Source organism: Pipistrellus hanaki, assembly GCF_964339955.1.
Source record: "Pipistrellus hanaki genome assembly, chromosome: 3".
In the NCBI taxonomy this organism is placed as follows: Eukaryota; Metazoa; Chordata; class Mammalia; order Chiroptera; family Vespertilionidae; genus Pipistrellus; species Pipistrellus hanaki.
In genome coordinates this window covers 90,216,152-90,228,584 of record NC_140505.1, presented here as the reverse complement: position 1 = coordinate 90,228,584, position 12,433 = coordinate 90,216,152, and the positions used below count along the sequence as shown (strand labels likewise).

Genomic DNA, 12,433 nt, shown 5'->3' with positions numbered 1-12,433 from the left:
CTCACACACCTGGTGTCTATGTCTAGAATTTCTTATTTCAGAATCATTGAGGGAAAGATTCAAAGTTTTATTCTGGTGCTTCTCAAACTTTGGTATGTATAAGAGTAACCTGGAAAATTGTTTAAAATGCAAACTCTTAGCCCCATGGCTAGAGGTTATTTAAGAGTGTCTGGGATTGGCCTAGAAATGTTGCATTTAAAAAAGACACTCCCCAGATAATTTTGACCTTGCACTAAGAAATACAACTTGTTTTGTAAGCCACTGATTCTTTTAACAGATGAGCCATTAAAAATATAATAGACAATTATTGAACTTGATATAGTAGGCCTGCATTTTTTAAATGAAAGAATTTTTAAAATTGCCAAATCACACTGTACATCTGAAACTAATAATATTTATATTAACAGTAAGTGAAAAATTAAAAAAAAATAAATTAAAAATAACCAAAACATTTGTATAAGATGATTCCTTATTTATTCTTTCAAGTTATTCCTATAAGTGCTTCTCTAAGAGGAATTAAGTTAAACAAAATTTAAACTTTGAATGAAACTCAAAATATAGTATTTAAATGTGCCAATATGGAAAAACAAAAAGCAAGCTGATATGTTCAAAATGGATCATGTAGGAAAATTTGTCTTATATTATTATTGAATGGGGACTCCTTTGTGTCTTAAAAATAAAAATCAAAGAAAGCTGGTTGCAGTTCAATTGAAAGTGAATTCTTCTTACACTCATTAAAAAAAAAAGCATTCCAAAAAGTGCAAGTCCTTCATAAACTTTCCAATATAAAAGTTTTCTTTTCTTTCTTTCTTTTTTTTTTTTTGAGGAACTTAGTTTTTACGATATTAAATATGAAAGTTTATTTTGTGCTACTAAATATACACACACACACACACACACACACACACCCACCCCGTATTTTTCGGACCATAAGACGCACCAGTTTTTAGAGAAGGGAAATGAAGAAAAAAAGATTCTGAAACAAATAGTGTCCTAAAATATTTTATGTGCATTAAAACCCAACATCACAGTCATAAACACATGTAATCAACCCTGTAAAGTAAACAGCAGCATTTAGAACCATTTTAGAGCCGGGCAAGCACACAGAGACCACACAGAGCCAGGCAAGTAAAAAAACTTTTTTTTTAAAGTATATGTGTAGGCTATATTTGGACCATAAGACGCAGGGACTTTTTCCCCCCACTTCTGGGGGGGAAAAAGTGCGTCTTATGGTCCAAAAAATACGGTGTGTGTGTGTGTGTGTGTGTGTGTGTGTGTGTGTGTATATATATATATATATATATATATATATATATATATATGAAATAACTACGGATCTATTCAGTTAATGAAAGCCTTACCTGAGCAATTGATTCTGTTTGCAAATGAGCTCGAGATCCACATGCAATAGCCATTTGATCCTGAAGAAAAAACAGTTGTTTTAATATTTAAATGTCATTAATAAAAATATTTACTTTCAGCCGAAACCAGTTTGGTCAGTGGATAGAGCTTTGGCTTGCGGACTCAAGGGTCCCGGGTTCGATTACGGTCAAAGGCATGTACCCTGGTTGTGGGCACATCCCCAGTAGGGGGTGTATAGGAGGCAGCTGATCGATGTTTCTCTCTCATCGATGTTTCTAACTCTCTATCTCTCTCCCTTCCTGTCTGTAAAAAATTAAGAAAATATATTTAAAAAATAGTTTCCTCAAAATAATTTACAAAAAAAAAAATTACGCCGAAACTGGTTTGGCTCAGCAGTAGAGCGTCGGTCTGCGGATTGAAAGGTCCCAGGTTCGATTCCGGTCAAGGGCATGTACCTTGGTTGCGGGCACATCCCCGGTAGGGGGTATGCAAGAGGCAGCTGGTCGATGTTTCTCTCTCATCGACGTTTCTAGCTCTCTATCTCTCTCCCTTTCTCTCTGTTAAAAATCAATAAAATATATTTTTAAAAAGAATACACTGCTAACTGGTTTGGCATAGTAGATAGAGTATTGGCCTTCGGACTGAAGGGTCCTGGGGTTTGATTCCACTCAAGGGCACATGCCTGAGTTATGAGCTTGATTCCTAGTACGAGGTATGCAGGAGGTAGCCGATCAGTGATTCTCTCTCATCATTGATGTTTCTCTCTCTCTCTCCCTCTCCTTGTTAAATGTTCATATAATAAGAAGGAAATGAAATGTACAGATTACATGAAAATCTCTACCATACTTTGAAATTATATATTTTTTAAGCTCTATTGTTCTCACAGCTTTTCTTTTCACTTTGCTATCACTAACCTTCTTATAACTCATGGTGAGTTATTGTATGTATTTAATAATAGTAAGCAGCAATTAAAGCAAAGGAAAACCACCAAAACACATGAAAATACTCATAGCACAATTTCTTGAGATGTAAACAATGTGAGGTTTAGGGGTAAATTAGTTCATAATAGTGCATTCTTTGGTTTAATTATCACCAAGAGACTTGTGATTGATCATACTGGCATCAACAGGAGAGTTGTGAGAGCAAGAACTGAATTGCTACAGATGGGGGATATTAGTGAACCGAGGTTTGTAATTTATTTGTTGAAGGAACCATGCAGTTTTTCTGTAATTTCCTACATTTTAGATTTTTCTGATTAGATCTAACATGTTCCTTTGTCTTCTGGATTGCCTATAAACTGTTCTTAAGAGAGTCTTGATAAGATTTAGGTTTATTTTACAAGAATTTGTCATAGAAGTATTGTTTCTCTCTTTTTTGTGTCAATAAATGCAGCATAATATTTCACTGTTTAGATTACCATACTTTCACTATTTGCCTATGTGCTGACCATTTTGAATTTGGTATTATAACAATGATGCCTAAAATAACATTTTTTTAATATAAAACTCTAATTGCATTTTGGTTTTCTTTTTTTGGAGTCATAGAGGTAGAATTCTACCAAGTTAAAATTATGAATGCTTTGTAGTGTATACGGACTAAAATTTTTTTAATGCTCCTTCTATCCTCACTAACTAGAAATAATTTTTAAAATTGATTTTCAGAGAGGGAGAGTGTGAGAAAAACAGTGATGTGAGAGTGAAACATTGATCTGCTGCCTCCAGCAGGTCCCCCTATCAGGGTATGAGCTCACAACTAGGCATATGCCCTGACAGGAAATTGAAGAGTTTGGTGCATGGACAATGCCCAACCAAACTGAGCCACACTGACCAGGGCATGATTGACTATTTCATCAAATATTTGCCAATACTAATTATTTTCATTTTATTTGTGTGTCTGTATTTTTTTTAATAAATATTTATTTATTTATTTATTTATTTATTTATTTATTTATTTGAGGGGGGGGGGGAGAGAATTACTGGTCCACTTATATATGAATTCATTGGTTGATTCTATTGAATATGTGCCCTGACCAGTGACTGAAACAACAACCTTCTGGGATAATTGTTCTCATTTTAAATTTGCTGACCTATCGGAAGGCAATTCCAGCATGTCAGTAGGGCTAAGAAATCTGGAGATGGCTTAAGGTATTTTCCAAACCTGAAAATAATACATAAAATAACTGCTGGCTGCTAGACAGCTCAGGGCCTTTCAATCTACATGTTGTTGCCTCCTACTGGCCAAACACCTGAAGAACAGAAGGCAGTTTCTCCCAAACCTGATAATCTGACAATGGTTTCTGTATAGTAGCCCTGGCCTTTGATGTGTATATCTACTTTGCCTTAGGACAATTTATGTTAATAAATAGCAAGGGGTCCTGAGACAAGGAGAAATTAGTCTCTTTAGTTAAGTCTTCTCTGAATCCCCATAATGCCTTCCAAAATTATATTTTGTCTCTGGATTCTTATTTAATTTATACACAGCCCTTTTCCAGATTCCTGAATGCTTCTAGATGCTGGATCAAGACCATAGGCACTAACAACACATGAACTCATTTCCTTTTTTAATTTTTGAAATACTTTTAATCCAAAAAAGAGCAGTAAAATTAATGAAAATAGATAAGGACATCCTTCCAGCTTTCAGAGAATAGGTAGAGTTAAAATATCATTTAACTAGGGTAAAAAGAAATAAAAACCAAATTCGTTCATTTAAAAGATCCTTTCCTTTCACCATGAGTCTATAAAATTTTTAAGAGTTTTGCATATTTGAAGTTCTGACATAAGAACTGAACGCCCATTACTCATTTAACACCAGGTGGAATTCATCTAAATAGCATATATGATTAGCTTAATTTAATTTTATTGTTTAAAGTATTTCAATAGTGGTTCATGTCTCATCTCATTTCCCCCCCCAATGGCCTTCCCCTGATCTCATTAACCCTTAGCACATTTTCACCCCTCCCAGTGTCTTGTGTGCATTCGCTATGCTTATATGAATGCATACAAGTCCTTCTATTGTTCTCTTGCCTCTCCCCCTATTATTCCTCAGCCTTCCTGCTGCAGTTTGACAGTGTGTTCGATGTTTCTCTGCCTCTGTATCTATTTTTGTTCATCATTTTATAACGTTCTTTATAAAATATAAATGAGATCATGCAACATTTCTCTTTCACCGATTGGCTTATTTCACTTAGTATAATGCCCTCCAGTTCTATCCATGCTGTTGCAAATGTAAGAATTCCTTCTTTTTTATAGTAGCATACTATTCCATTGTGTAGATGTACCATAGTTTTCTAATCCACTCATCTGCTGATGGACACTTAGGCTATTTCCAAATCTTAGCTATGGTGAATTGTGCTGCTATGAACATAGTGGTGCATATATCCTTTCTGATTGGTGTTTCTGTTTTCTTGGGATATATTCCTAAAAGTGGTATTACAGGGTCAAATGTCAGTTTCATTTTTAACTTTTTCAGAAAACTCCATACTGTTATTTACAGTGGCTGTACCAGTCTGCATTTCCAGAAGTGTACGAGGGTTCTTTTTATCCAGATCTTCACCAAGACTTGTCATTTGTTGATGATAGCCATTCTGACAGGTGTGCGATGGTATCTCATTGTTTTGATTTTCATTTCTTGGATGATTAGGGACTTTGAGCAAGTTTTCATATATCTCAGGGCCTTCTCTATGTCCTCTTTCAAAAAGCGTCTATTTACTCTAGTTTCTCTTAAGATCGCATAAATCTTTCGCCTTTTCAAAAAGCATCTATTTAGATCCTTTGACCATTTTTTTAATTGGATCATTTATCTTCTTTTTGTTAAGTTGTATGACTTCTCTGTAAATTCTGGAGATTAAATCCTCATCAGAAATAACATTGGAAAATATGTTCTCCTGTAAAGTAGGCTTTCTTGTTGTTTTGTTGGTTTCCTTTTGCTCTGCAAAAGCTTTTTATTTTGATGTAGTCCCATTTGTTTATTTTCTCCTTAGTTTCCATTGTGCTAGGAAATGTGTCTGTAAAGATGTTGCTACAAAATATGTCTGCAGAGAATCCAAGATGGCTGCTCGGGTAGGCAACTAGCCGCAGCCGCACACAACAATTTTAATAAAATACAACTAAAATATAAAATGGACATTACCCAGAACTACAGGAAAGTCGACTGACTGGAAATCCTACAACAAGAAGCAAGGAGAAAACCAGAAGGAAGCACGGAGGAGCTGTAAAAGCCTAAGGTACGGAGACACGCGGCGCGCGCGGAGAGGACGGAGCCGGAGAGGAGGGAGGCCGAGTGCCTGGCAGGCGTTCCCTAGCAGAAAGGAGATAAAACTCCGACTGTGCTGGGCCCCTGACTGCTCTGAACCCCAGATCTGGGCCAGACCCCGGGGACTCAGGCTCAGCCATAGGGAGCTGGGCTGTAAGTCGGAACCCCGGGGTAGCGGAGAAAGGAGGTCCCGGAGGCGCGCACACTGCCCCCAGAGAAGGGACGGTCGGCTGTGCCGCGGGATTGCCCTGACGGGAAGGAGACTGGGGCTCCAGACTGCTGTGAACGCCACCTCCAACTCCACTTCCAACTGACCTGAACCCCAATACTGGGCTCATTGTGGGAGAGCATAGACTGTTTGGCAGCAGGCGAAAATCGAGGGCACCTTTCTCTCAGAGGCGCCGGCAGCGAGCACTGAAGGACCCGCATAGGGCGGGGCTGACGGAAGCCAAAGCTGCAGACTCCACCCTGAAACCCCGTCCCATCTGTAACTGCGAAATGCGACAACAAAATAGATCACAAACGAAAGAAATGGAGGACAAAAAGCGTCTGGATATAGAGTTCAAATCTACGCTTATAAGGTTTTTCAAGAATTTCCTAGAAAAGATGGATAAGACCTATGAGGATATGAAAAGAGATCATCAAGAAATGATAAGGGAACAACAAGAAATAAAGAATACATTGTCTGAAATAAAACATATTTTACAGAGTCCTAAAAACAAAAGGGAAGATCGTAAGAATCAAGTCAAAGATTTGGAACATAAAGAGCCAGAAGACACTCCTCCACAGAAGCTAGAAGGCAAGAGAATCCAGAAAATTGAAGATAATGTAAGAAACCTCTGGGACAACTTCAAGCGAACCAACATCAGAATTATGGGGGTTCCAGAAGATGAGAGAGAGCAAGATATCGAAAACATACTGAAAGAAATAGTGACAGAAAACTTCCCCCACCTGGTGAAAGAATTTGACTTACAAGTCCAGGAAGCACACAGAACTCCAAACAAAAGGAATCCAAAGAGGACCACACCGAGACACATCATTATTAAAATTCCAAGAGCAAAAGATAAAGAGAGAATACTAAAAGAAGCAAGAGCAAAGAAGGTAGTAACTTATAAAGGAGCACCTATACGATTGTCAGCTGACTTCTCAACAGAAACCATGCAGGCCAGAAGGGAATGGCAAGAAATATTCAAGGTGATGAATAGCAAGAACCTACAGCCAAAAATAAGCTACCCAGCAAAGCTATCACTCAGAATCGAAGGCCAGATAAAGAGCTTCACTAATAAAAAAAAGCTAAAGGAGTTCATCACCACCAAACCAGAATTATATGAATTGCTGAAGGGGGTTCTTTCAGAAGAGAAAGTAAACAAAGATAAAAATTATGAACAACAAATACGTAATTATCAACAAGTGAATCTAAAAACCAAGGAAATTAAAAAAATCTGATGAACAATATTAACTGTTGAATATAATAGAATCAGAGGTATGGAAGGGGAGTGAACTGATGATTCTTGGGGAAAAGGGGAGAGGGGGGCGTGGGAAGAGACTGAACATAAACTGTGCACCTATGGATGAGGACAATGGGGAGAGGGGAAAGGGCAGAGGGTGGGGTGGGAACCTGGTGGAGGAGAGCAATGGTGGGGGGGGGGGGGAAGGGAACATTTGTAATAATATGAAAAATAAAAACTTATTAAAAAAAAAAAAAAAAAAAAAAAATTCTTCCTAAACTACACATCAGAGTGCACTCGCTACCACGCTTTCAAACATACTAACAGTGGTTCAGGGAGGAGCCCTCTTATTTGTAAAATATGTGTTTACATTTATTAAACAATGGTAAAGACCTGCATGAAGGGCTGAACCCCAAACTTGGCTGTCCTTTCTAAAGTGATGTATCACTCAGCATCTCTTAATTAAGATGAACTAGATGAAATATAAAAAAAAAAAAAAAAAAAAAAAAAATATATATATATGTCTGCAATTTTGCTTCCTATGGAGTCTTGTAGGATTTTTATGGTTTCCACTCTTATATTCAAGTCGTTTAGCCATTTGTAGTTTGTTTTCTGTATGGTGTAAGTTGGTGGTCTAGCGAGCACCATTTATTAAAGAGACTGTTTTGACTCCATTGTATGCTGTTGCCTCCTTTGTCAAATATTAATTGAGCATAATGGCTGGTATCAATTTCAAGGTTCTCTGTTCTGTTCCACTGGTCTATATGTCTGTTCCTGTGCCAGTATCAGGAAGTTTTTAGAAAAGTGGCTTTTTAGTATAGCTTGGTATCTGGTATTGTGATTCCTCCAATATTGTTATTCTTTCTCAAGATTGCTGCAGGTATTTGCTCTCTTCTTTTATTCAGAGATGAATTTTTGGAGAATTTGTTCTAAGTCTTTGAAGTATGCTGTTGGTATTTTATTGTGGATTGTACTGAATTTATAGATTGGTGTTTTATGGACATTTTATTGATGTTGGTTCTACCAATCCATGAACATGGTATATTCTTCCATTTGTTCATGTATTCCTCTATCTCTTTTTTCAGCATTCTGAAATTCTTAGTACAGGTACTTTATATCCTTGGTTAAGTTTAATTCTAGCTATCATTTTTTTTTTCCCCAAGGGTAAATGGAATTGCTGTTTGAATTTCTCATTCTGTGAGTTCATTATTGGTGTATAGGAAAGCCATAGACTTCTGGTGGTGAATTTTATATCTTAGTACATTGCCAAATTTATTAAGTCTAGTAGTTTTTGGTTGGAGTCTTTGTTTTTGTAATGTACAATATCATGTCATCTGCGAATAAGCAGTTTTACTTCTTTTCCCATTTGTATGCCTTTTATTTCTTCTTGTCTGTTCACAGTGCTTAGTACTTCCAGTACTATGTCGAATAGGAGTGGTGAAAGTGGGCATCCTATCATGTTCTATTTTTAGGTGAATGAAATTAGTTTTTGTCCATTGAGTGTGATGTTGGCTGTGGGTTTGTCATATATGGCTTTTATTATCTTGAGATATGAAGCTTCTATTCCCACCTTGCTGTATTTTTTTTTAAACCAAGAAAAAGGTTTTTCAGACAGCTTATACAACTAAATAAAAGGAAGATAAATGATCCAATTAAAAAATGGGCACTGGACCTAAATAGAATCTTTTCAAAAGAAGACAGAAGGAAGGCCAAAAGGCACATGAAAACATGCTCAAAGTCACTAATTATCCAAGAGATGCAAATCAAAACAACAATGCGGTACCATCTCACGCCTGTCAAAATGGCTAACATCAACAAATCAGCAAATGACAAGTGTTGGCGAGGTTGCGGAGAAAAAGGAACCCTAGTGGACTGCTGGTGGGAATGCAGACTGGTGCAACCACTGTAGAAAACAGAATGAAGTTTCCTCAAAAAACTGAAAATGGAACTCCCATTTGACCCAATAATCCAACTCCTAGGAATATAGCCTAAGAAACCAGAAACATCAATCAGAAAGGAAATATGCACCCCTATGTTCATAGCAGCACAATTTACAATAGCTAGAATCTAGAAACAGCCTAGGTGCCCGTCAGCAGATGATTAGATAAAAAAACTATGGTACATCTACAGAATGGAATACTATGCTGCCACGATAAAGAAGGAATTCTCATCATTTGCAGCAACCTGGATGGAATTGGAGAACATTATGCTGAGTGAAATAAGCCAATCAATGAAAGAAAAACACCACATGATCTCACTCATTTATGGATAATAAAGAACATTATAAACTGATGAACAAAAAGATACAGACAGTAAAGCAACAAACTGACTGTCAAATTACAGTGGGGAGGGGAGGGAGATATGGAGAAGATAAGAGATCAACCAAAGGACTTGTATGCATGCATATAAGCAAAACCAATGGACGAAAAACTCTGGGAAGGGAGGACATGTATGGGGGTGGGGGGACAATGGTAAGATATGAACACATAAAATACCTTAATAAAAAAAATGGGGGAAAAAAGGTTTTTTGATTTTGTCAAATGCTTTTTCTGCATCAATAGACATGATAATATGGTTTTTATCTCTCAGTTTGTGTTGTATCACATTTATTGATTTGCAAATATTGTACTACACTTGCATCCCCAGAATAATTCCCACTTAGTCATGGTGTATGATCTTTCTAATGTAATGCTGGATTCTATTTGCTAGAATTTTGTTGATAATTTTGACCTCTATGTTCATGAGGGATATTGGCCTGTAATTTCTTATTTGTAGTCTCTTTATCTGGTTTTGGGATTAATGTAGGACTAGCTTTTAGAGCTTGGAATTGCTCCTTTTTCTTGAATTTTTTGTAGTAGTCTGAGGAACATAGGTTTCATTTCTTCTTTGAATGTTTGGTTAAACTCACATGAAACCATTTGGTCCAATGCTTTCGTTTGTTAAAAGTTTTTCTTTCTTTCTTTCTTTCTTTCTTTCGTTTGTTAAAAGTTTTTCTTTCTTTCTTTTTCTTTCTTTCTTTCTTTCTTTCTTTCTTTCTTTCTTTCTTTCTTTCTTTCTTTCTTTCTCTTTCTTTCTTTCTTTCTTTCTTTCTTTCTTTCTTTCTTTCTTTCTTTCTTCTTTCTTTGATTACTGCTTCAATTTCTTCGGTAGTTATAGGCCTATTGAGACATTTTGATCCCTCCTCATTGAGTTTTGCAAGGTTGCATTTTTCTAGGAATATTTCCATTTCTTCTAGGTTGACCAGTTTGTTGGAATACAGTTGCTAATAGTATATATTTAAGATTCTTTATATTTCTGTGGGATTTGTTGTTATTTCACTTTGTTAGTTTCTTATTTTCTTTATTTGGGACCTCTCTCTTTTCTTCTTGGTGAGCTGCGCTAGAGGTTCAACAATTTTCTTTACCAGGTTCAATGAACCAGCTCTTGGCTTCATTGATCTTTTGTACTGCTTTTTTTTTTTTTTTTTTAAATTTTGTCTATTTGTCATTTATTTCCACTTTGATCTTTATTATTTCTTTCCATCTACTCAAATTGGGCTTTTCTTGTTGCTCTCTTTCAATTCTTCAAGTTGGTGAGTTAGATTATTTATTATCAGTTTTTCTTTATTGAGGTAGACATGTAATGCTATGACTATGTCCCAAATATTTTGAATGGTTGTGTTTTCAATGTCATTTGTTTCCAGGATGTTTTCTATTTCTTCTTTTATCTTTCATAAACCACTCATTTATTTTTTTAAAAATTGTTCTTTATTCAGATTGCAATTGTTCCTCCTCCCCCCCATAGCTTTCCTCCATTTCTTTAATTTGTGACATGTTTCTTTGTCTCCACATTTTGGATGCTTCCCTGAGTTGATAGAATGACTTTGTATGCTAGGTGTCCTATAGAGCCCAATGGCTCAGCCTACCTAGTTACCTGAAGTGACACTCTTGGTGTACCCCTTTGTGGGCTGTGTGCACAGTCTTGTTGTAGTTAAGCCTTGACTGTTGTTGGTATTACTGGGAGGAATTGATCTTCAGGCCAATTGGCTGTGAAAATCAGTTGTGATTATGCTGGGAGAATTTCTGTGCTGAAGACACACTTATGAGACAAGAATTGCAAAACCCTCTGTGCTTGGATGGGGCTCAGTTTCATTGTGGAGCAGACAGGAATGGCTTCCCTTCAGCCTTGTCCTTATAGAACCCTGTGTCTCGGTGTCCCATGGTAATTTCTGCAAGCACCTCAGAGAGAAAGCTGCCTTCGAGTTTCGCCCGTTGCCAGACAGTCCAGTTTCTCCCTGAATGAGTCTGGTTCCCCAGAGTCTCACCCAGAACTGGAGTTTAGAACCATTGGGACTTTTTGTCTCCAAGCGGATTGAAAATGCCAGCCGAGTACACAGTTGCCAGCCCTCTCTGCATGTGAGTCTCTGTACCTCTGCCTTCCTTAGTTCCTCTGATTCTCAGTGGTGCTTTTCTCTTTCATGACAGTCCAGTACCACCTCATTTGAGTCTTGGTCCCCAGAGTCTCGCCTGGAACTGGAATTCAGAGCAGTTGGGAGTTATCTCTCTCCGATTGAGAAATCCAGCCACTAACTCAGTTGTCAGCCCTCTCCATGTGTGCCTTCATACCTCTGCTTTCTGCGGCTCCTTGGAGTTTAGTATGCTTTTCTCTTTCCTTTTAGAGAAATTTCCACTCAGCTAGCCTATCTGTGGTTCTGGATGATGTCCCTTTTGACTTTTAGGTATAGTTTTGAAATTGTGTTCGAGGCAGTTTAGGTGTATACCTATGCCGCCATCTTGGTTTCTCCCCCACACTCATTGTTTAAAAGTATGCTATATAGTCTCCAAGTGTTTGAATTTTTGTGATCAGTTTTACTACAGTTGATTTCTAATTTTATGCCATTGTGATTTGAGATACTTGAAATGTTTTCAATCCTCTTGAATTTGGAGAGACTTTGCCTGTATCCCAATATGTAGTATATCTTTGAAAATGTCCCATGTTAGCTTGAGAAGAATGTATATTCTATAGTGTTGGTGTGCAATATTCTGAAGATGTCTATTAATCCCATCTGATTTAGTGAGTCATTTATGATTGAAGTTTCTTTGCTAATTTTTTGTCTAGAGGATTTATCCTGTGAAGTTCATGGGGGTATTAAAGTCTCCTATCATGATTGTGTTGGATATTACCTGGGTTATATCCTCTTGATACATTGTTCCTTTTAGAATTATAAAGTGGCCTTCCTTATCTCTTATTATGGTCTTCAATTAGAGGTCTATTTTGTCAGATTTAAGTTTTGCTTGCATAGGTTCCCCCCCTCCCCCCATTTCCATTTGCCTGATATTTTTCTTTTTAAAAATAAATCCTTACAGTCATTTCTCTTCTCCGCCCCATAGCTA

The 12,433-nt window shown here is 37.0% G+C and overlaps 1 protein-coding gene across 2 annotated transcripts in view; it reads right to left on the bottom strand.

Annotated features, from left to right (window-relative positions):
* ALG5 (ALG5 dolichyl-phosphate beta-glucosyltransferase) overlaps positions 1-12,433 on the bottom strand; it is an 86,817-nt gene that overhangs the window by 26,204 nt on the left and 48,180 nt on the right. Inside the window, exon 7 of one of the 2 annotated variants that reach the window (XM_084879574.1) lies at positions 1,362-1,421. The exons of the other annotated variant lie outside the window; for it this stretch is intronic. Within the exon in view, the coding sequence (XP_084735700.1) occupies positions 1,362-1,421 (60 nt within the window). The remainder of the gene's footprint in view (positions 1-1,361; positions 1,422-12,433) is intronic. 2 annotated transcript variants of the gene reach the window in all.